The following is a 25,560-nucleotide window of genomic DNA, read 5'->3' as shown; positions in this document are numbered from 1 at the left end:
CCGGCCGCTCGCGGCCCGCGCCCATCGGCCCGGCAGCGCCGCCCCCGGCGGGCTCGGCCGCGCTCAGTGCGCGCTCCGCGCCGGGCCGCGCGGGCCATGCCGTGCGGCCAGCCCGACAGCGGGGCCGCCCCGGCGCGCTACGTGCTGGGGGTGGACGTGGGCAGCACGGTGGTGAAGTGCCACGTCTACGACCGGGCGGCCGCTGTCAGGGGCTCCAGCTCCAGGAAGGTGAGTGCGGGCGGGTTGCGGAGCGCGGGCCGGGCCGGGCCGAGCGGCGAGAGCAGCCGGGGGCAGCACCTGCCTGGGGAGCCGGGCGGGGCCGAGCGTGCTCTCCCTGCCCCAGCGGGCCCCCAGAGGCTGCGGGGTTGCCCGTCGGGGCTCGGCGGGGCCGGCGCTCGCCGGCTCTCGGCCAGCTCGGCTGGTCCCAGTGCGCGGCATCCCCCGAGCCAGGGCGGACAGGAGCGGCTCCGGCTCCCGGGGGGTGAAAGGAAACCCACAGGCCCGCTCCCCGCCGGGACCACCGGAGCGCTCACCCCCTCCCACCTTTCCCGGTAATCTTACCTTCGGTCACCTATCGACTAATCTCTGTCTGAACAAAACCACTTTTGTTAGCAGGGCATAGCGGAGATTTACTTAGGACTTACGGTTACTCGCGTCCCGTCATCTAACAGCACTCTGTGAAAAAGTGTCAGCTTTAGAACATGAATTTCAGGCTGCTTTTGGTTTGTACAGCTTGTGATTTTAAGATTAAGGCAATCTCCAGAATTAACTGTTTTTACTGTTACCTATTGCAATGAAACCCTTGCAGTAAGGAAAAGTATAAGAAATCTGATGGGTTTTGGAGATGGAAGGGGCTGCTCTGGATAGAGCTGACTCTCCCCGACACTGAAAGCTCATCTGGCAGGTGATCCCTGCCCTACTGTGCTGCCACTGAGAAGCTCAGAGGCATCGACGTCTGAATTAAGCAATGCAGCAGAAACGACTTTCTGAGACACCTGCTTCCTTCCTCAAAGAGGTTTTACAGGTTCCTTTATTCCAAGAGGTTTGGACTTCCTTATTTCAAGGGGTGTGAGCTTCTTTATTCCCCTGGAACAAAGGAGTTCTTCTACAGGTCACACACCCATGTTGAGCAATGTTTTAAAAGTCGCACTGTTGTTTCTACTTTTACAGAAGATTCACTAAATTAAGAACAAAACAAAACAACCCAAATTCAAATATATTTACTGATTTCTAGGGATCATAATAAAGCTATTTGTGTTTCCCGAACAGGTAGAATCACTTTATCCTCGTCCTGGATGGGTTGAATTAGATCCTGAAGTGCTGTGGAGTCAATTTATTGGTGTAATAAAAGAGGCTGTACAAGGTAAGGGCTTACATTTTGAGAAATTATTTATTTAAAAAATTAATGAAGTTAGTTACTTGGATAATAAAACCATTTCTTAGCTAGTACTGAAAATCATCACTGGGCACAGGACTACAACATGCTTTAAGGCCTATTCAATCATTATGTAAATAAAGGTTCTTCAATCACCTTTTTCCTTTAATAGGGGCCAGATTAGTATTGAAGTAGAAGCAATGTGAATACTTGATTTATGCATCAGTACCAGCACTTTGTTGCTCCAGCTTTTTGTATATGCATCCTTCCCCAGTGTCTGTTCCTCCAGATGCCTCTGTGCAGGAACAGAGAGCAGCCTTGTTCCCCTTCCAGTGCCCCATTGTTCTACCACCACTTTGTATGTGTGAGTGAGAATGAATGCAGGATGCTGCAGAGCTGGGCTCATTTGATTGCAACCTGATATTCCTCATTTTCCCATTCAAACTTTTAGTGGCTCTTACTATCCTATTCCCATATTTATGTTCTTTTCTATTTGTACTTTAGCCTAAAAATTCCTAGTGCTCCACACACTGAATACATACAACTCCCTTTTCTGACAAACCTCTCGTGGGTTTTTTCCCCCCACTTTTCTGGATGCTGCTCTAATCTAGCTCTTACTCTCTACAACTCTCACAGCTTTCAGATTAATCTACCTCTAGTGTTCTGCCATCTATCCTGGATCACCTATGCCACGTTGATTCTGTGAACGTGTCAGCTGGGCCCCAGCTTGCCCTGCCACAGTGCCCCATCCTCCTTGGCCTGTGTGTGCACATTGCACTCTTTCATTCAATTCATTCAGTTCCTCATGTTCAGCCCTTCTTGCTTGGTCTCCAGTGTTGCTCTGCCTTCAAACATGGCTCATGGCAAAACTGCTTGTCCCTTCCCTTGGAAGGCTGCCTAAGGAACAGGGAAAGTAAATATCACCAGGTGTAAGATGAAGCTGATTATTTTGGGCTCTTGGTTTGTTTTGTCAGCAGCCACAACTGTTTGGTCATGAGAAAAGCAATGCCACCTAAACCCCCAAAGACCTTACTGTCTTCCTTCATTTCCATTCTGTGGGACAAGTCAGGAAGCAAGACTTTTCAGCTAGTTTTAAAAAGGGAAGATTTCCTTGTGGCCAAGCTGCACACATTGTTGGCAAGTCATTTTTAAGTGGGTGTGTAAGCATAGCTCACAGTGCTGTCGTTTTTTACAGAGTTGTTTCTAGTCTAGTGCAGCTTCCTGAGTCAAATCACTGTCCGGTTATTTATGCCAGCAGAGCTTCACCAATGTTTATGCTGACGCAAGAGAGGGTGTGGTAGCAGGGGCAGGAATGACTGTCTGCAAGCAGAAGGGACACAGTGACACTTGGGTTTGCTGGGCTTGCGGAGCTAAACGTCATTCCATGCACGTGTGGATGAGATGCTGTAGTTCAGTACTACCTAAAGGTGGAAGCTTCTGGCTGCACGGTCTGTCTCTTACTGTGCTCCTCCATCCAAAAGACAGAGTAACTGAAAAATATCCATGTTTATCTTTAGGTTTGTTTTTGTCTGTAGTGGAAGTTAGCTCCACTTACATAGGTGTCTGGAGAGCACGATAGTTGACACGGGGAAAGTGGCAGGACCATGCAGATTGTGGGAAGGGGTAACGCATGTCAGTAGTCCTTAGTGAGCTGTGGAAGTACTTGAAAGCTGTGGCTTTGTCTGAAAAAGAAATAGAGCTGTTCCCAGGCCACCCACTCCCAGGTCCTCCTCCCGTACCCTCCTGCTACCAGCAGCACTTGTGCAGGCAGGTGGAGCAGGTTGCCTTTCGAAAGCACTGGTTTAACTTTCAGCTGATTGAGGAATTGATAGCACTGCTGGCAGGAATGCAAGGACCCAGTGTAAGGGGAGGTGCAGAAGCACACATAGAGTTGGGTAACACAGGATATGCCCTTTCTCTGTGAAACCCCTTCTGTAATTGTCACTGAGAGGGTGCTGGGTGTAGAGTCTGCACAACATGCTCACACAAATGAGCAACTTTGCATGTACAAATTAACATGAGAACACGTATGAGCAAGACCTACTTAACCTGTGATTTGTTCAAGGAGCTGGATTGAGAGCCCTTCAGAGTAACAGTACTTAGGACAGGGTGGGTAATCTGTCATTTAAGTGGAAATTTTTTTATGTGTATTTTCTTAATGTCATTTTGCTTCTGTAAGTATGTCTGGAGGTAATTAGCAAGCTGACCAGAATTGCTTTGAAAATGGCTATGGACATATTTAAGTATTTACACTTACATTAGAAAAAGTGTTCTGTAACAGTTATTTGAAGGTAAGATTTAACAACAAAATTGATGTATATCCAAATGCACATTTTTGTACTATTGACTTTAAAGTATACATTGTTGCATTCAGCGCTACCTGATTTAAGCAAATTCTTTCTTAGGAATTTTGAAACATTGCTTAAGAAATATTTAAAGTGAGACGTCATTATCAAAGTGATGCAAAAAGTTATGGTGTATTCATACTAATCTATTTACTGCCTGCAGGATCATTATAGTTTTGTTTCTTTATAGAAATTCTTTCCCTAAGTCTGTGAAGATACTTCCCTTAGTGCTTTTGTTCACATTTATCCATGTGAAATACACATTTTAATTGATTACGTGGACATACATAATCTGTCTGCCTGTCTCTGGGATTGTTCGTATAAATTATCAGCAGGCCTTTCAGAGGGTGGAAAGGGTCCATGTGCCACAACTGCTTTTGCAAAATACATAGGTTTGTTCATCTGCTTTGGAATCAGTTGTCTCACTCAGCGCTCTCTAATGTTTCTCTGCTCTTAACACTCAGTTGAACAATTTGTAGAGATTTATATTCTCACAAACTATTATTTTCCTAAGTATTCCATAGATTTTATAGTTATATTGGGGAAGTTATATTTTTGTTTGCTTCTCCAAATAAATGCTTGTTTTTTGATTGTGATTTATTTTTGATTTTTAGCTGCAGGACTTCACATGAGGCAAATTGCTGGTCTTGGCATTTCCACCCAAAGAGGAACTTTCATTACATGGCACAAGTATGTATGTTGTGTGTTCTTTAAAATGAATTTGTATTCATAGACTGGATGGAAAAAGGCTGTAGAAGTTTTGAACTCAAAAGTAAAAATTGTCAAGTCACTCATCTTCTTTTGTGTTTGCACAGCCACACCTTACTGCAGTTCAGAACAGATCCTGAGTGTGTGGCCTTTTTGTTCTTTATACATTAGAAGAGATGAATACATATATATTTTTTAGTTCTGGTGAGAAGTCTGACACTCCAAACGTCTGTGTGCTGATTTAGTAACTCCTCAAATCCACCAGGAGGATAAGCAGTTATTATAGGACTAACCTAGTGTTTATTGTCCTGATTGGAAATGGTGAATAATGTTGAATGTTTTGGGCAATTTGTGTTCTCTAGTTTTAATTGTTGAAATACTGTTTTTCAGGAGGACAGGGAAACCCTTTCATAATTTCATAAGTTGGCAAGACTTAAGAAGTGCTGAACTTGTGAATTCCTGGAATAACTCCCTTCTGCTGAAGGTAAAACTGTGCTAGTCTGGATAATGCTTGGATATATTAGACCTGTTTAACTTTTATAACAAGTGAGGGCAATATACAGAATACTGCAAGTGTCCTGTTCACATGGTGATGTGATGTGCTGAGGCCATCATTTAACTGAGCAATAAACATTTAAGGGAGTAATATTAGCATGGAAGATAGTTTCAAGAAAAAAGGTTCAGTACTGGTAGCCTGAAGTAATTATTACAGGAGAAGATACCTATAGGTCTAAGGCTCATTTTGTTACTTTTTAATCTATTACCTTAAAACGTTGCATGTTGACTCCACTACAGCGTAGATTGTGGATGTAGGTAGGTCTGGGTTGGAAGTAGTTTGGGCTTTTGGTTTCTTGGTTTGTTTTTTTTCATGTACCCTTTGCTTATATTATCTATAAGAGGTACATTTTATGCTGTTTGTGGCTTGTGCTTCATACCTTTAGAAGAGAAAGATTTGCTCTAAGTGCAAAAACAGAAGTTACTTTTCCTCTAAGTGAAAACTAACCATCACAGTCACAATAAGAAATTAAATTATTTGGTTTACCAGTTACTTCTTTTGTGAAAACTTGATTAGTGATTAAATTTTGGTAAATCTAGTAAGTCATAATGAGCCTGCCAACTGTAAGAGAACTTCCATTGGAATAACAGCGTGTAATGCTGTCAGCCACATCATGCATTGTACTCACGGAGGTGACCAGTGCTGGCGATACAGAGCAGTAGCTGTCAATGGTCCAGCAGAAGGTGCTAAAGCAGCTTTGCTTAGTGCAGCTGCTCTTTCCTGTGGTGTGTGTTGCAGGAAAGCTGTCTGTTGATATGAAGATCCTTACATAATCCTGCTCAAGGATCCTCTAAAGGAGTTTTAGCTTTCTGAATTTGATCTCATGTCAGCAGCTTTCATCTGTGTTGTCATCCTTTAAAGGTATTTGATCAGTAACCTTTAAAGGGCAAGATTAAAAATTAAGTAACTGTTTTCTTTTGAAACAGGTAATCCATGTTATTTTTACAGTGCTTCATTTCTTGACTGGGAGTGATCGATATTTGGCACCCAGTTTTCTTACTTTTTCAACTCATCAAGCTTCTATGAAATTGTCATGGGTTTTTAAAAACATACATGAGGTAAGCTGGAGAGGGAAAAGCAATAGGTTTCTTAAGTCATAATGATGGCTTGTGACTTGGAGGTGTTCGGGGCCAGGCTGGATGGGGCTTTGAGTGACCTGGTGTAGTGGAAGGTGTCCCTGCTCATGACTGTGGAGCTGGAACCCTTTAAGGTTCCTTTGATTCCAGGCCATTCCGTGATTCTGTGACTATTGGCAGTAATTGCTTCAGTTTTGTTTTGCTCATTCTTCTCAGAAGAACCAGAAAGGATTTTTTTCTGTGTTAATGTTCAAAGCCTGTCTACCTAAACAGTAACTTATATTTGTACAAAGTTTTCCTCTCATTCAGGAAATGTGTCATAATTAAAAGCTTTCTTCATACATAAGCAACATAATCATCTTATTTCATTTGATACATTTATACAGTTAGTGATTGTACTTTGTTTTAAAGCTGTTTGCCCTCTGGTTTTGCATGATGATTTTATTTATTTCCAATGGGACCTCTTACCTTTCCATACTGCATTATGCCAGTGTTTTGCAGTTTCACAAATACTACCATGGTGCACAATTCATTTTGCATTTTTCTGAATTGGAAAATGCATGTAGAATAAGTTGTGCTGGATTAATCTAGTGGACTAATGAGCCCTGAGCTATGTATTGTTATATTCATTGCTCTAATACTCACCATGCAGGACTTTGTTTTCTTTATCTACCACTCTTTCACCACTGCTATAACTGTGACTGTAAATTTCTTTTCATAAGGCTATGATGCCCTTACAGTAGAGGATTACTTGCTTTTCTTTCCCTTTCCTTAGCAACAGCTGTAAGACAGTGTTCTTATTTTCTTCTAGGAGCATGAAGTTGAAGGATAATATTAGTTAAATAGCAAACTTAGTTTTTTTGAAGAAAAATTTACAATAAGGAACTTATTATCTGAGAACATTATGATTAATCATTAAGACAGTAACAAATCAATAAATACGCTTCTCTTATTGTACCCAGTTGTAAATACTTTTTTTTTTCATGTATTTTTTCCCAGGCTGAAGAAGCTGCCAAAAAAAACAACTGCTGCTTTGGAACAGTTGACACATGGTTATTGTATAGATTGACTAAAGGTGAACATTACAGTTCCTCTTAAATATCAGTAAAACACACTGGAATCTAAGAAATTATGTTCATTACTTGTCATTTATCTATCCTAGAATTCAGATACTTTTTTTGCAATTTGTGATTTTGTATATTTGATAAAAAATGGTAATGTATTTACTGTTACAAAAAGAACTTCTGAATAAATTATTCTTTGGGCCTGCCTGGAAGGGATATATTTATTCAGTGTAATCTAAATGTATAAGATTTAAAGAGGACTAACAGAGTTAATTGGTGTTGATTGAAGAAAAGTACCTGTGAAAGCAAAAGAACAAAGAATTGTTACAAATGTGGAAGAATTACAAGTTTCAGTCCTGAGGACTAATGCCTGAGGGGTCAGATTATGCTTGTGATGCAGTTGTTGTGATGCTGTTGTCTGTTCTAGACAGGTTCATAAGAGGAAATAGAGTAATTAATCTGTGCACAGCATAGTGAGCAGCAGGTAAAATCTCTGTGCTGATTTTATCATTGTGATTTTGCTCATACACACTTGATTTATATTTCATGGGAGTCAGTGAGATGCTTAAAGAAAACTCTTAAAATATTTGAGTGTCTAAAAATCTTTGTTCTTTCTTTTCATGCTAGGTTCTGTGTATGCTACAGATTACTCAAATGCCAGTTCTACAGGCATTTTTGAACCCTTTACGGTATGTCCTGCTCCCAAAGAATGTTGTTGCTACTTATTGTGCTTCTCAGACAGATACTAATGTTTTTACTTTTTCCATTTCATTTCAGAAATGCTGGAATCCCACTTTGTGTAATCTACTTTCTATTCCAGTGTCTATTTACCCATCAGTGAGAGACACAAGGTAACTAGGAAGGTATAATTAAAAGAATATTATAACTATTAAATTAATTGCTAAATTAATTATGATTAATTAAGAAATACTAAATATTCTGCACAGGCCAAATAATACACACGAGCACAAAAATAATTTTATATGCAGTTTACCTTATATTAAAAGTATAAAAAATGCAAAACTTTTTTACTGTATTTCTTAAAGTGATAGTTATAATGTTTTCTTTAAAATAAGTCAGTAGCATTACCTCTTATGTGTGATCCAGACCCAGGCTGTATGTACCTAGATTTCATTTTAACAAAAAGGTCATTTTCATGTGATTCGTTTTAAGCTTCAACTTTGGATCAACTGACTCTGAAATATTTGGGGTACCTATTCCAATAATGGCAATGGTAAGTGAAAATACGTTCTTAAATCTTTGTGTTTATACTCTATTTGGTTTTGATTTAGTACTTGCTTCTTTCATTAGTATTCTCTATTTATTCTATGTGACTTAACTACAATAGAATTGATTGTTGAATTTTTCTCCAAAATCCCAGTCTACAACCTTAAGCAGAAGGAGGAGAAAGGAACAAGAAGGGATTTCTAGATGTTGAGGTCCACTAAGGTTGTGTGACCAAATTATTAAGTACTTAATGTAGGACTCTAAGCTCTGGTAACGTGTGTTTGGCTTAAAATCAGTTGTTCTGTATAAAGTTATGCAAGAGTCCATTCTGGCTTGACTTCAGTAACACCAAACAACTGTAAGAGTATTTGATAATAGATCCACTTGTGGTACCTTTTATGCCTTATTTATTTTTCACTAAAAATAAGTGTCAAATAACATGTGCTTTCCTCAGGAGTTAGAATTTGGATAAAGTGATGATTTGGAGCAAAATCTGCTTGAATTGAGCTAAATGAAAAAACTGTCTCCTAGCTAACCTGAATTTGTCTTGATTTAAAGTACTGTGGACTAAATCTAGATGTAAATTTACTATTTCACCAATGCAAAAATGTAAGTAAATAATAACCATAATATAATAACCATAATCATGGTTGAAAAATAGAGCATGGAGTAATTTGGTACAGGAGGAGTATCAAGGAAAAAGGAAGACAAGACCTCAAAGCTTCAACTTTCGACGTGGAGAGAAATGAATTCAGGCCAAGCTATTCTGTTCTGCTCCCTGAGATTGTAAATGCCTCCCTTATCCTTGTTAAATATTAACCACAAAATACTTATTTTGTTTCCATAATCTTTTTCACTGTTGCAAGGAGTACTACAGACACTTCACATTGTGAAGCCTGGTGTAATTTGATGCCAGTGATCAGTCTGACTGTTATAATGGCCTGCAAATGCTTAAGAAATTGTAAATGAATCCTCTCAGAATGCTCAGTTCCTGAATGGTTACTTGTGTTCAGAAATCCAGAGTGTTTACAGAGATATTTTCAAACCCAGCGTGGCAGGTTGGTAGTCAGTAGCTGACTTGTCCCATTATTTTTGTTGGATTGACAGGTAGCTGATCAGCAGTCAGCTATGTTTGGAGAATGCTGCTTTCACCCAGGAGATGTTAAACTGACAATGGGAACAGGTGGCTTTTGGAATGTGAATACTGGAGAGCATCTCTTTGCATCACGGGGAAGTAAGACAGTGAAATTTTGGTTTTAGGGGATTTTATTCTTTCAGCTGTTCCTTGATAGCTGTTATGCTGAGGGTACACAAAAGAATAGAACAGGGCTGTGCTTTTCCTTCTGTCTGTTAGTGTAGAAAAACAACTTGGTAGTTCTTTCAGAGGAAAAGACTGTGGAAAATTTTAATTAGCAATGTAAATTTTGGTTATGCTAAAGTAAACTTCTCAGGAAGAGAATTTAATTAGCATCATTAGTAGTTATATCTGCTACCAGCACCCCTCCTGTTTTGTTTTTTTTTTTCCTTCACCTGTTCTTCATAGCAGTGTTACACAGGATAGGAGAAAAAAGGGATTGGTCCTCTGGCTTCTCATGTCAAAATATTGCAGTGAATCACTGCAAGCTGCTCCCCTTGAGCCCTTATGCATTGAAGCACCTGCAATAATGCAGGGTTAGAAGTTGTAAATTGTCTTGTAAAATGGGCTCTCCTGTGTGTTTCTAGTGTTTAAAACTTTGTCATTCTGAACATCTGTGGTCTGTCAAGTAATTTGTCAGAGATAGCTATTTGTCAAGAGAGCAAACACTGAAGATGACACAGTCTCGCTCTGTCTGATATTTTTAAAGAGTTACTAATTTCAGGATGTCTACTGCTTAAAATGGAGCGGGGCTGGGAAGGAGGACAGCAGTGTGATAAAGAGAATTTTACCAGCTCAAGTCTTGAAGGACCTTGGCAAATACTTGAGATGTGTCAGAACTGAATGGCATAGACATTGAATTCCCTATGAATGCAAATGCTTTTTACGCTAATTAATTATGTCGTTATTATGATATTTTCATTTAGGAAATACTGTATATGTAGTTAGTTAAAATGTAATAGCAAAAAACACACTGTAAAGTTTTTCAATTTAGGTATTGTAGTCTGATAGGAGTTAAAATCTTCTAAGGCAGTGCTGTGAAACTTTTACTGCTTTAGGCTGTTACTTTTGTTAAAATTATTTTCCCTATGTTCTTTAGCTGTCATGGGGTATGGTTAGTGGGACAAGTTAGGTGCCTGGCTTTCTTAGTGCCCTGGGCATGAAATGTAGTGTGTTCAATCTTTAAAGCTGACATATGTATTTAAGACTGCAAGATGAATCCCTGCAGCATCTTTGTGCAAGCTGTTCATTAGCTGCTGTTCTAGTTTCTGCTCTACTTTTAGCTCCTACATATAACAGTTAAAAAAAAAAAAGGAAAACGAAAGTAGTTCCTTCAAGAGCAGCCCATCTCACAATTCATTGATGGAATCATGTTGTATAGGTTTAAAGCTACCTCTGGTAGTCTGAAGCTTCTTAATATCTCTGGTCATGCCAAGTGTCATGGGGATCCCTTCCCTAGAGGTAGGATTATGTTACACTGCTAGAATCTCTGGTGTAAGCATCTTTAGGGAAGCCACGTGATAGATGGATGTCTCTGTCCCTAATTAGCTGTTCTTTTTAAGGATCTTTGTCTTGATTAATTTTTTGGGCTTATTTTCTTTGTGAATCTACCTTTGGTAAAAAATAAAGATTTCAAGGGACACCTGCATGGAAGATTTGGAGTTATATATGTTAACATTCCCCTTTCAAGAGACAAATACAGATATTAATCAGTGCTGGCTTACATTGTAAGCACCAGAGTGCTCCTAGTACTAACACAAGTTTCTGCTATTGCACTGGTACTCCCATGCAACTGATTTGCACACAGGCAAACAAACTGGAGATGATTCTATGAGGAACACATATATCAGCAAAGTCACTTTGAGAAAGCAGAGAGAGCCCCTAGATCCTTCTGATGCGTTTCTGGTCCTTGTAAAGGTACACTGGGACTTGTTTACCTTTGTTGCATTACCCATGATCTCTGAATCCTCAGCTGGGCTCCAGAAAGTACAGGCACTTTGTTCACTCCAACAGTTACTGTGCTGGATTGGGTGGGGTTGTTACAGTGACTACTGTCTACTTGGGTTCTTATCTAGTGACCTGAAAAGCCATTTCTCTAGCTGAAGTGCAGGTAAAAGTTGTTTTCTTTTTAGCTTTCTGTGTGAGGAAGCATTGCATATTAAACAGGGAATTAAAAAGTACATCACTTTCATCCTCTTCTGTGAATAAGATCTGTGCTCTAAGTTTGTGTTACTTTTTTTGTGTGTATATGTCTGTTTCAGTTTTATATTTCCCATTCATGCTTTATGTTTTGAGGAAAAGCACTCTGACTTTTAGAAACCCTTTAGGTATGCACAATCTTTTATGTAAAAAACAAAAGTAGGCACAGATGGATCTTCAGTTTAAAGGTGTTTTTTGGTAATTTGATAGCAATTTTTTTAGGTTAACTTTGGTCTAACAACCTGTTGCTCAGTTCTCTTGCTATCCCATCACTAAAGTTTTAAACAGCACATTTAACCTCTACCAGTGAGGACTTTAGTTGGAATTCTACAAAGGAATTGATATTTTTTAGGTGGGTTTATTGTGAGAAATGTTTGTATATGTTTTTCTGGAAACAGTTATTTTAACTGAATGTTTTGTTTCATGGAAAATAATTAAGGTCTTTATCCACTGATTGGATGGAAGATTGGGGAAGAAGTTGTTTATTTAACTGAAGGCTCTATATCGGACGTCGGCACTGCCATAAAATGGGCTCTGGATATAGGTAACTTCTTTCATTTTATAGAGAGTGAATTATGTAACTTTAAGAAGCTGTTTTGTGGGTTCATAGGTGTGTCACTAGGTCTGATTTTATTATTCATAACTGAAGGAAGGTAATCTTCATGCTTTGGACAGCAGAAATGCACAGTCCTTTAAGTAGGCACTCTGCTGAGGGTGCTTGCTGCAGGGAGTTTAGTTTGCACAATCATCTTCTCTTCAGTCTCTGCTTCAGGCCATCCTGTCTAACTAACTTTTATTTTCATGAAACATTTTACTCCTCACTTGCTTTTGAGAGGTCTTGAGCTGTACATCTCATAACTAATAACAGGTTTGATTTATATGAAGATAACATGAAGAATTTTGCAAGTAACTGTTGCTTCACATGGAAGTAATGTACCTTTTGGCTGTTGTTATTGTTTTGTAATAAAAGGTTTTGCATTCCAGTTTAATGACAGACTAAAGAAATACTACCTCTGTCGTAGCTGATGTTCAAACCTACTGATTGTTCATAGGACAACTGTTCTCAGTATTCTAATTAGAACTTGAAAATTTACTTGGCTTACTTAGAAATTGAGTACATTCTTTACTAGGATGAGAAAAAAGTGATTAATATCTCAAAACTTTGGACTGTCTGGGGAGGATTTTCCTCAAGTGTAACTCACCACAAAATTCCACATTTCTTGAAGCTGTCAGTTTTAGGTGCATGTGTACATCTATATGCCTGGTATGGATCCCTAAGGGTTAAGTATGACCCAGATTGGTCCTCACATCTTCATCCAGCATATGACTAAGCCTAGAGAGTAACAGCTACTAGGCTTTGGAGGAAATTACTCAGTTCAGTACACAGCTCAGTGCTGCAGTCTCAAGTGTCAGTGCTACATATGTAAGCTTGCTACTTCAGATTCCAAAATTAAAATGGGTAATTATCCATATGGAACTTATCTATACTTAAAATAGGTATCATTGGTATATGCAGAAATATAAAAGATTTTTAGGTAGTCAGTAGTGAAATGATCATGACCTACTGTTGCTACCATAGGAAAAAAAAGGGGGGAAGTTTTAGAGATGGGATAAATAAAAGGCAAGCTGCTTTAAACTCTGTAACTAGTAAGGCCTTTATTTCTGAAAGTATTGTTGCAAAGGAGTAGAATTGAGAAACTTTTATCAGCTTTAGAGAACAGAAAAACTTTAGCTCTACAGAAAGAACTGGGCCAAAACACAAGGTAAGCTAATGGCCTCAGTAAGGGTGGTGAGGCTCAGTATGGATGAAGATGAGACACAGTGTGGAAGGTTTGGAAATAGTAATTTTTGCAGCAAGGCAAACTTAGTTTAGTGGACTTCTTTTAGTGGAATCCTATAACTTGTAAGAATTTTTAAGAAGTAGTAGTATGTGGAATTTCATCATGAAGTCAGTCTTATTTAATTTTTGATCTGTCCTGGCATAGAGGTACTACATGTTTAATTCAGTAGTAGCAAAGACAACAAGAAGGAAAAAAATTGTGGTTTAGGTTTGTTAGTCTGAACACAGTAGAATCCATCATTTTCCCACAAATTCATAAAGGTTACAAAGGTAAATTGAAACTCCTGATACATTTACCACAGTGGACTTTTCAAAGGTAAGTTGAGCTAGATTAAACTAGTTTACCTTTAATAGGAAAATTCACCTTTTTAGACAAGAAAAAGCAGTATCATGTACAGAAGACTTCTAGTCTTCTGTAAAATCATGTTTTGTGGCCACATAAGGACATCATTAGTTAGAACTGTGGAAGAGGGATGTTAGTACAAGAAGTGCATGTGGGTTGAGAACAAGCTAAAAAGCAGTTTCTGTAAAGTTATGAAAGGAGTCATCTGACTGGACAGAGAATAAAAGCAGTGTCTATCCAAGAGGCATTATTGTGATGAGAGCTGCTGTATTACCTTTTGTGTCACTTGTAAAGATAGTAAGAGTGCTGATAAAATGTGGGTATTAAGGATATTCTCTGTAGTTATGTGGTTGGACTGACAGTAACAACATGGGGAGAAAAAATATGTTCTATGATTCTAAGGTTTTATCACTCTTAGGTGCCACTATCATTTTTAATTCCCATTTATGTCTTGAAGATTAAAAGGCTGCAGCACAGTAAATAGGACAGGATCCTTTCAAGTTTAGCCTTCATCTGAATAGTTTGGGATTATTGATGTGACCGATGGACATGAAATAGAGAAGAGATTGTCTCCCTTAGAACATGCAGTTTGAAAATACTAAAAAAGGAGTAGTGTGACTCTAGATGTTTTTCTCTTAGTGAGACAAAATGAAGAAATTGAAGGAAATAATGACTTCCTACAACCTGTGTATCTTTACAGAACTTTTCACCAATGTAGATGAAACTGCAAAAATGGCACAGAGTACTGCTGATTCTCAAGGTGTTTGTTTCATTCCAGGTTTTCAGGTAAAAATATTATTAATAAAATCAAGATTATATTTTATTAACCCCATTAAAAATTAGGCTTTACATTTTTAAAGGTAATAATTTACATCTGATCGCAGTATTTATTATGTACTGTTGAGGTGGTTATTGTCTGTTGCTCATGGCAATACATGAAGGCCATTGTCATATCAGAGTAATTAAATGCCATTCCTCCCCTTGAGAAAATCAGTGATGGGCAGGTAGACTAAATTATTTTCCTCTGGTAGCACAGGCAGTGCCTGCAGAGACACAAACCAATGTCACAGCTTCTTTGCTACGATGGGCAGAGCTTTCATTGAGACAATCTAATCACTGTCCTAAAATAATTTATTTTATTCTGCCTTTTTTCAAGGTGTAGGTTGTAACTCATCAGAATATTTAGAAGTATCTAAATATTAGCAAGATTGCAAGTCCTGGCATTATGAAAAGCAAAGGTAATACTTGCCCACTACTCCTGGGAATGCTCAAACTCAGTATAATAGACTTCTCTCTCAGAAGTCTTAGTAATTGTTTGGCTTCAGTGATATGAGCTCATCTCTCGATGTGTTGCTAAAAGTCTGAGTTAACCATACTCAGTCTGATCATTCCCAGGACTAGTGGTTTTTTATGAAGAAGCTTGACATCTTACCCTTACCTTTGTCCAAATTCTGTATGCTAATGGAACAAAGCAAAGAAGAATTTAATTTCTTCTCCAGATAGCCCAGTTTCCTTCAGTGTCACTGATAACAGGCTGTAGCATACATCCATATAAAGTATTATTGTTCTTTTCATATTACTTTTGAGGGTCAATTCATTTTTTTTCAGGAGTTCAGGAGGGGGGTGTGTGAAATCTTGTTAGAGAACAGCAATATCAGCAATATGAGTGTGCTCTGTCCTAGACAATTGGTGTACATTTTAAATGTATTTTAAAGGGAAATTGTATGGATTAGTCTTTTTTAGTTTGTCTGATTTGGAGAAAGTCACTTAAACGTTTTGCTGTTGAAAGAAGCAATTTAAACTGTTTGCTGAATAAGCTAAAATAACACTATATACCTCTTACATATTGTTCTCAATTTTCTTCTTTCACTTATGCTGCCTGTAATTGTCGTAAGTTATTTTTTTCTTACTCTTTAACTTCTTTTACAAAAGCCTACAAATACTGTTCCCTGAACTAATGGTGACATCTTTTCTGCAGGTTTCTGGGGATGACCCATATTTATGTGCCTCTTTCATGGGGCTGAAACCTTCCACTAACAGAAACCATCTTGTTCGAGCTATATTGGAATCTGTAGCTTTCAGGTACTGCATGCTAAATTATCTGGCTTGCATTTTCTTATGTAGAGATCTGAAGCCTTCTCCCATTAAATGAAATGGTTTCAGGAAAAAGTCAAAACTTTAAGGCTTCAGATATTCCCCTTACAGAATAGCTGGATAAACTCCAGTTAGCACTGTTGGCCTACTTTCCTCACTCTAAGCCACTTGTTACGTCAATGATTGCATCTCTAGAAACCTATCAGTAACTTTCAGTGGGAAAAATGAACCTTCTACAGTACTTGCTGTAGAGTGGGTCATGATTTAGCCACACTTTGCCTTTGTAACAGTGACAAAGACCAAACATCAGTTTCACTGGGTTTGGGTTTTTCATTTACCCATTCTAGAAACTTTACAGCTATTGCAGCCATTCTAACAGAACCGAGGTCTTTCTTGCCTTCGATTTATTTTCTGACTATGTAGATACTGAAAATACTTTATGGAATATGTAATGATTAATTCAGCTCAATATTTTTTTAAAGAAACAAACTGCTTTATGATATTATTGTGAAGAAGGTGCACATTCCTCTTCGAACTATTCGGTAAGTTCCCTGTAACTCTTAAATTAGATATATGAGAGTTTGATTTTAAACAGGTTTGAGCTTTATTATGCATTTTCTTTTACTGTAAAAATTCTGCTGTTTAGAAGTAGATGATTTCCAAGTCAAATGTTAATGTAACTGAAGCAGCAGTATAGTCTACCTACAGTTATTGGCATTGGTGATTGTTAGTGTGGAAGTAATGAACTACTCTAATTATTGGAACACAATTTAAAAAGAAGGCATATCCATGTTTTCAGGTAGCACTAGAGTGCATATAGCAATGCACAAAGGTCATTCTACCCTTTGTCATTCTTTCATACTGACATTTTCTGTGTTGGGTCTTTCACAGACAATTGTTTGAAGACATTGGTTAAAACTGGTTCTATTTAGGAGAGAAAGAGGGAGATTAGTTTTAGAATTCAATTGTTAAGACATCTGTTTTGCTTTAGTCTTTGAAGAGCCATATGGAATTTAGTGAGGTAACTGTAATCCCTAGAATATGCTTGCACAACATTTAGCTGAATCAAACAATGCTGGAAGAGCACATTTCACATTTTGATAGGGACTTTCTCTGAGTACACCAGTTGTCAGAAGCTCCAGCCCTCTGAGGCTCAGAAAGTTCTGCAACAAAATTCCTCCCTCGGACAGCCAGGGGTCAGCATGGCACTGCTGTCAGGAGCAGAGGTGAGCATTCCCATCCCTCCTGTGCCTCTGCAAAGGAAGAACAGACTGGCAGGCATGTCAGAATCAGACTATCAGTGGGGGAAAATAGTGAGAATACAGAAGTGGGAGGAGGTAAAAGTTTCTGCTTTCCGTCACATACTGGGAGAGAGTAGGCAAAGGGGAAGAAACAGCCAGGGGTAGGGGTTTAATAAAAGATGTAAAGTACCAGAACTTTGATTACTTAGGAAGCTTTTTAACATAGGAAATGTGAAAAGTCACATTAAAAGTGCAAACTCTTAAAAAACGGAAAGTATAGAAATACAGCCTAGGGAGCATTAGAATACTGATTCCATTTACATTGCAATATAAACCTTTTATTGTATGCTCATGTTATTTTTTTATTCATGGATATAAAATTATAGTTTTATACAGTGTCTGTATTACTTAACTAAAATCAGTAGCAATTCAGCTTGTGGATTAAATATTAAAACATAATGAGACACACTCAGTAGGGTTGCAAACTGCTCTACCATCTTTACATCTGCACATCTTTTGCATCTGTCAGTTACCGTTGTTTTTTTTGTTGTTGTTTTTATCCTATAAATTTATTCATTCCTTTTTAAGCTGCTTTCCTGTATTCCTTGTTCCTTCCTGGTCTCTGGGCATTGTTTTCATTAGTCCTCAATGGGTTCTTATTATTTCTCTTTGCTTGTCTCAACACCATCAAGGAAAGCACAGAGCAAGAGCCCTAAGCTTTAGCCCACATCCTACATCTAGTGAGTTTTATTACCTAAGGCTTTCTATAGCAATAAACACTAGAGGTCTTCTCTGCACCACATTTGATAGAACAGCAGCTCCATACACGACTGGTATTAGGGTACAAGGGCATAATGAACCTTCTAGGACATTTCAATGGTTGCCTTTTGTTAGTTTTTGTTTGCAAGATGTTTGCAGATGATTTAAGATCAGCACTGATAAGTTCTCATTTTCTCCATTAAAGTTTTCTCAAATTAGGAAAATAGACAGATGGAAGCCTCATTCTGAACTTCCTGTTAAAAAGAGGCAACTCTGAAGGCATTCTAGCTAACTAATACAAAGATTTGGTATTAAGGAAAACGGTACTTCCTCAGGTCTGAGAACATGTGAAAGGGGTTTGTTTGGTGTAATGGTTTTGACTGTTGTCATATTGTGCTGATAAATTTGTAAAGGTTCTGTTATAAAACCTAATATTTCAGCCAAGAGGATGTATAGTTTTAAAAGACAGAACTTTCAGAGCTTTTGATAGTGTCCTGTGTCCCTGTCTGCCTACCATTCCTCTCCAAGTTTTTCTAAACTATTTTTTTCTTCTTTTTTTGTTTTTTTGGCACCTTGTTCTGTCCTCTAAATTTACCCATAAAGTGGAAATGCATTTGTGCATGAGTGACAGGAAGATTTATGCATAAGTGTGAAATACCAAACGTTGTTTTCTGAAATGCTGGCAATAAGCACTTAACACATTTTTTTAACTACTTCTTTCCTTCTCCCCATAGAGCTGATGGAGGTGTCAGTAATAATAGTTTTGTCATGCAGATGACATCAGATTTAATTAATAAGAAAATAGAAAAACCTGCAAATGCGGAAATGTCTAGTCTTGGTGCAGCTTTTCTAGCAGGCCTTGCTTCAGGTACGTAGACATTAAAAAGGCTTTATTTTCCCCTTTGTAATGCATATTGTAAATACAGTAGAAAAGAGATCAGACAAAAAGAAGGCATAACTTCAAGTAATTGTGACCCTTCCCTCTAAAGGATTACTGTAGCCATTTTTGTGGGAATCTAAGATAAATAGATAAATAGTGTTTATGTTTCTCTGTACAGTACCATTAGAAGGATTTATTAGTAGAGAAGAAAGGTGAGCCCTGTCTTTGCTGCCTCCCCTTCCTTGAGTCAGACATTCCATGTCCATTCCCATACTGGTGCTGCCTTAGTGCTGCTGGCTGGGGATGGACCATGTGGCCAGGGAGCCACCGTGCTTACCTGCAGCTCTGTCACTCCCACTGAGGCTGGGTCCTGTGCTCTGTGAACACAGCCTTTATCCTTTGAGGCTTTCACAGAAATGGAAGTACAAATTAATTATTAACAGGAAAACCAGCTCTAGTCATACAGAATTGTTTCATATTGTTAACAAGACTGAAAGCTATAAATGGTTGATGGTTTTGTTTAATGTGCACCTACAAAACATGTTTTTGTTGAAGTGTTTTGATATGTAAATAACACAAATGAAGGCAAAAATTATATGCTTGGGTAAGACTTATTTAGCAATTAAAAGTGCCAGCCCTTGACAGACAAGAAGGATTTAATAACATAAATTGATAGGAATCTGTAACACCAGCTGTTTCTTGCTATTGATACAATTTTTAAGACAGTAGGAAAGCAGCTAAGTCTTGGTTTCTGTGGCCCTTCTTTGTTGAGAAAGACCTGCAACCAAAAGCATTTTGTTTGAAACCTAAGGGAACTTCAGTGTACCAGAGCTGTTCCTTGGAAACCGTCCCAGTTAAGCAGATGCGCTGTTGTCAGGATTCCAAACAAGTGGATCCTATTGGAAAGGATTTTCACAATATTAAAAATATGCTTCCCTCTGAAAAAGTTGATGGTAGAGTAAAAAGAAAAGCTGTCATTATTTCTTATGTGTTTCTGCTTTGGATCTCTTGGAAATAGAATAAAACAACTCAAAAATAACGTAGTTGGGCTGGAAAATGAATTTTCTGTTTATAGGATTTTGGACAGACAAAAAACAACTCAAGAAGCTAAGGCGAATAGAAGCAGTGTTTGAGCCCCAAAAGGATTCAGAGGAATACAGACCTGCTATGGATGCATGGCTGCAAGCAATGAAACACTCACCACACTGGTAGAAATTTGTGTTTAATTTTAGAAGAATTAAGACGGTTTAATTAATATTTTATAATGTATTGGCATTAACAGGGCAGTAAAAAGCCATAACTGGAATTTGTGATGGTGTATTATAAGTTGTGTGGTATTTCAGTTCCCCCCCTGCTGCTGGATTACTTACCATAGTGTAATGAACCTTCCCATCATCCCTGTGGCAGCTGTGGTCCAGCTGCAGCATTTGTGTCCCTTCAGTGACCTCCTTTGGGTGGCCCAGCTGCTCAAATCCTACCATGTACTGCCCATGGCTGTTTTAACTGTGATGGGTTTTTCACTGAGCAACTAGCCTCCCTCTGGATCTTTAAAATCTTGCGTATGTTCACCATCAAGGAAGGGTAAAAGAACATTTACTCCCCTAGGCATTGCTACAAAACAAAATGATTGTTGGGGCTGGGTTATGATGAATTCAATTGCTTACAAAGACATTGTTTTGGTAGTAGCCTGTTACCACCTTTTAGTTGACACTAGGCACTGTGATCACATTACTTGTGCACTAGATCAAGATGAAATACAAAAGCAAATAGGCTTTCAGCACTCCATTAAAAAAAAAACAGGATTTTTTTGTAGCTGATACTTTGTAGCTAGCTTGTAGCTCAATTTTAAAAAAAATTTATAAAGACTAAAAGCAATCTTATCTGGAGTGGCCAGCACAGATACATTACAACTAATTCCGGTATGCTGTCTAACTTGTAAATATCTGTACTGTTAGTATCTTCAAGGCCATTTTAAAATCCTATTATTATTAGCTAAAAGGGAGTAAAAAGTTTATTTTTGAAGCTATAAATTACTTTTGTATTTTTAAACAAATAAAATATAATTAAATGTGTAGTTAATTATTCTTATATAATTGCTTATTTCTAATGTTAAATTATTGTAATTTTCTCAGGATTATGTGTAAATCAGCTTCCAAAATGTAAAATGATTAAACATTTTAATTTCAGAATAATACAAAGTTCAAGCTGTGGGTGATTTATATTCCATAGATACTGGAGGAAAAACTTTTTATAGATTTAAGATCATTGAAAGAGAACTGAAGAACTATAATTCATTTTTCTTGTGCTGATACACAGAAGGTCAAATCATACACCATTTCCTTGATTTCCTTCAATCATGTACCCTGAGTTGGAGCATCTCCTCTAGCTGTGTTCAGCCTCCATCTCATTTACTTGTCAGCCTTAGCTTAACCTGCCATTTTCCTTGTTCTTCTGTTATATTCTGCCCTTCAACCTTTGCTACATCTTGGCAATTTTCTTTTCTCCGGGTATCTTTCCAATTCTCCTTAACCTTCTTTAATGTGAGTCCTTAAATGAAGCACAGAAGGAAGTGTGTCTGCTGATTTCTAGTAATATGCCAGGCTGTAGTGCCAAGACTCCAATAATAGTAAGTCCTTCAAAAAGATTCCCTCCATTCCTCCTTCTGCTGTAAGGTAAGATTCTGCAGTTACAGGATATGTGAAACAACTACTTTGCTTTAACACCTGTATTCAGCTTGGGATTTTCTTCTGTCATCACAAAGTCACTGCTAAAGAAAATGCTCATTAGCAAGAAGGTTCTTTCTCCAAGGCCAAGCGGAAGGACTTTAACTCTGGTATTCTGGGCAGAAGTTTGTGCCTCAGTCACTGTTATTCTGCATTTTGTTCTCACTGAGGGGGTTTAGTTCCATCAACATCTGCCTGGGTATAATGTCCCCCTATTGCCCTTTTGTTGAAGGCTCCTTAACTTAGGTTCTCTTGATAGCCTGGAGGTTTTGCTGGGCTGAGCAGGCAGTGTTGCAGTGCTCCCAGAGCTCTAACAGGAGTTGAACCTGATTCTGTTCAAATCACTCTGCAACTCTGCACCATCTGCCTGATACTCCACCTGTAGTGGTGGTAGTTTTCACCCTAGCAATGGTACAGCTAGAGACAGAAAAGATAGCCAAGACATTATATAGTCCTCTTGCCCCAAGTGGTATCCTAGAGGACACACTCTGGATAACCATTTTACCATTGTCACTGTTTATTTGAAGCTGGAATTTTAGCTGATTTCCTTTCACTAGCCTCAAATCTATGGCAGAGAAACTTCACTACAAGTAAGGATGAGAAAAGGCCTTAGTGTATTTACCAGCGGAACCTTTCAAATGGCCTGCAGAGTTGCGAGTTCTCTTGTGGAGAGGTTCAAAGTAGGGAATAAGGCTCTGAAACAGAAGGGTGCCTGAAAATCTCCCAGGATGGACCAACCTTTGGAGATCAGAGCATGTGCCACAGCTTGTGACATGAAGTTGCCCAAAGACTGAGCAGACAAACTGACATTTTGAAGAAATTTGATTACTGATCAACACCTCTTTTGCTTATGTTTTACAAGAAAATTTGATTTTATCTTCCCAGGAAATCCTTAATGTGATGTTATCTGAAAGTGGTACCTGATAATTGATTTGAAATTAGCTTTAGATACATTTTTACAGGTGCTGTGCATCTCAATTTTTGCTGCACAGAAGGGCATTAAAACCATTTTGGAACCTCACTCATACTAACTTTTATTTAAAATATGACAGCTTTTGCTGCTTTTTGCTTGTATTTAATTTTTTTGTCTCTTTTTTGTCTTTTTCTCTTGGAAAGTATATGCAATTTTACATTTTTTATCAACTGAGTTTGATAGTAAAGGTAACAATACAAAATTACAGATATTAACTAGGTTGCAGTTCTGTAATTTTAAGATACTCAGTTGAAATTTAATGTTGTACTTGGGATTGGACAGCAGTGCAGCTCATTGGCATGTGAAGATTGGCAATACAGTTGAGATGTGTTAATGATCTCTGGGCATTCTGCCTTCACAGATCCCACCGTGCTGATAGTAGATAATGTCATATCAGTTTGGCAGTTGTACAATTCATAACATATAGTCCTAGTAAATATGTGGGGACTATGGCATGAAAAATGATGCCTCATAATAATCCCTCTATTGTTGGAGGAATCTTGCTACTATTGTTGTATATCAAGAGAAAGGGCAGATGAAAGTCTTCAGATAGTTGAAAATATTGAGCAGCTGTATTAATTTGGTTACATAGCTAAAAAAAAGATCAAGTCAGATGTGTTAAAAAACTTACTGTAATAACCAAGTTTTGAGTAGTCTTCTTTTAAGCAGTATTTTCTGCTCTACTCTAACAGCTAATTTTATGTAAAATTAATTTAGTTGCTCTCATTTGTTTTTAACAAGAGTGTTTAGACTTGCTTTCCTGTCAGGAGAAAGTAAAAAAAGCAAAATACCGAGTTGCTGAAAGCTTGCTACCTTCTACTGGCATAATCTCTGTAGCAAGGTCCTTCAACTAGTCCCACTATTTCCAGGATCAGGGCACAGCACAAAAGGCTCACCAGTTGAAGAGAAAGAGGGAAGAACCCTTTCCTGCTAGTCAATGGGATTGTGTTATTTTCTGAGCTAAAGAGTGCAAAGAAGTGAGCCCCTCTGGAAACAAAGAGGTGTGACAGTCCTGCAGGTGAGTTGGGAATATGGCAGTGCTCTGCCCCAGAAGTTGGGAGTGTGTTAGTTTAAGGCTTTATGGGGAGTCAGGGCAGGTTGAGGAGGAGAAAAGGGGTGGTGGTGAGGGGGAAGCTGTTTTGGGTTAATGTTCATGCAGGTTATCACAGCAAGGGCTGTGGACTGGCAGGAAAGCAGTAAAACTAGCAGATACTGAGAAGTGATGTATTATGAAAGGGGAAAGAGGTGGCATCTAGGAGGGATCTGACTTGATCTGACTGGCCAGGGGGAGCAAGGTGGTGTTCTGAGGCTGGGACACCGATGGGTGATGGAGGGACACACGAGAGCTTCCTGCAGGGCAGGTGTAGCTGCTCAACCCACCTTAGCATGTCTCAAAAACCCTATTCTAAGGGTTTTTCTTTTTTCAGTGCAGCCTTCATTCTGGGGTAAAATTTGGGATTTGTTAAAGTTCTGAAGGACTGTGTATTGTTTTAGAATGTTACATAAGTAGCATACTTACACTCAAGCAAGTTGGTCATTGTTTCACCACCTTCAAACTTAATAGTGTCTTTGTGTATACATATATGTCTAGATGTGTGTATATAGACTCTCTCCTTGGGGGTTAAAATGGCTATTTTTCATGTTGATACTCAGTTCCAGTATCTCACTTCAGCTCATCAGTGTTTCTTGCAAAAAAAGTAAATAAACCAACGAACCAAAAAGAGATCTATGAAGCCAAAGTGTCTTTATTAAGGCTGGGTTCAAGTATTTCTTTAGCTGTGGTAACTAATAATAGTGCAGTAAACTAGCCAACCTGGTTGCTTCTAGTTTGCTTCCTTTTGAAGGTAGCGTGTGCCTTCTGCACTTCTGTCAGGGCGTGTGTCATATTAGTGGTTGTGGTCGTACCTGTTAGAGGGGACTCCAATTCTATTGCTTTTGTGAATGTATCTTGCATAACACTGACAATATTGATAAAAGTTTTTGTTACATGTTATGGAAGTGTTTTTTACAGGATGAAAATAAACTAAAACCACAATCTGCAAATTCCTAGGCACATGCAAGATTTTCGGTTGTAAACTGCCCCATTGAAATAAATATAAAGGTCTTGTTTGCTAATATTGCTAATATTCCTTAGACTGATATTTAGGAACTCCACTTTATAGGCTGAACACTTGGTTTTTTGGTGTTACTTCCCTTTTTAGTGAAGGGTACAGGATCAAAAATATGTCTTTCTAGAGTATTTAATGTTTGTAATGCAAGAAAAACAGAAGCTTACCATGTATGTTTTGCAGGAATCTAAAGCACATAATAGTGTTTGTGTCCCCATAAACCTTGTTCTGCTCAGCTTGCTCAGTGGCATTAAGCTGCGTTTGTGTTAGAGAAATATGCAAAATGGGTAACTGCACGCCTTGGATGTGTGCCTGGCTGCACTCGAGAAAGACTTAACAAATGTTGCATCGTTGTGCTGAATGGAACTAGTGCCGAATTTATTTTTTTTGCTCCCAGGAGTGCTTTCTATTTATATGGTCTCTGTAAGAATATGTAACCCTGCTTCGTTGAAACAGTTTTTTTACAGCGTTAAGGATGTTGAAATCAAGCACTTAAGGCTTTTCCAAGGCGCCGAGCTGGGTCCGGGTTTTTGCGGGAGCGGGTCCCGGGTCTCGCAGGGCGGAGGTGCGAGGGCGCGGTCGCTGCTCCGGGCCCCGCCGGCGCTTTGTGGGCCCGGGAGCCTTTGTTCGCAGGGGGAGCGCGGGGCTGGGCACGGTGCACCGGCCCTGGCCTCCGTGTGCCGCCGGCTCCGCGCCGAGGCCGGACGTTCCTGCGGCGCCCGCGGCGGGGCTGAACTTTGCATCCCGGGACGCAGCCCCACCGGCTCCTCGCAGATAAGCGGCACGGCCGGCGGCCGCAGCCAGCGCGGCGCCGCGCGCTGTGTGTAAATACAGGCCTATAAATATGTATGGGTTTGTGTATTTATACGCTCCGTACCGCCCGCAGCACCTGGGCGCCGCTGGGACAGGTGCGG

The 25,560-nt window shown here is 39.0% G+C and overlaps 1 protein-coding gene across 1 annotated transcript; it reads left to right on the top strand.

The window, feature by feature from the left end:
• The first annotated feature begins 89 nt into the window (after window positions 1-89).
• GK5 (glycerol kinase 5) lies at window positions 90-24,263 on the top strand. The gene is made up of 16 exons (XM_021536941.3): window positions 90-228; window positions 1,270-1,363; window positions 4,335-4,410; window positions 4,819-4,912; window positions 5,911-6,042; window positions 7,060-7,135; window positions 7,752-7,813; window positions 7,902-7,975; window positions 8,298-8,358; window positions 9,459-9,585; window positions 12,125-12,229; window positions 14,569-14,654; window positions 15,847-15,950; window positions 16,445-16,504; window positions 18,697-18,830; window positions 19,918-24,263. The coding sequence occupies exons 1-16, from the start codon at window positions 97-99 to the stop codon at window positions 20,052-20,054; spliced, it is 1,554 nt and encodes a 517-aa protein (XP_021392616.2). The 5' UTR covers window positions 90-96; the 3' UTR covers window positions 20,055-24,263.
• The last annotated feature ends 1,297 nt before the right edge of the window (window positions 24,264-25,560 follow it).

Source organism: Lonchura striata, chromosome 10 (assembly GCF_046129695.1).
Source record: "Lonchura striata isolate bLonStr1 chromosome 10, bLonStr1.mat, whole genome shotgun sequence".
NCBI lineage: Eukaryota > Metazoa > Chordata > Aves > Passeriformes > Estrildidae > Lonchura > Lonchura striata.
The sequence above is the reverse complement of the archived record's forward strand: the minus strand, read 5'-3'. Positions and strand labels throughout refer to the sequence as shown.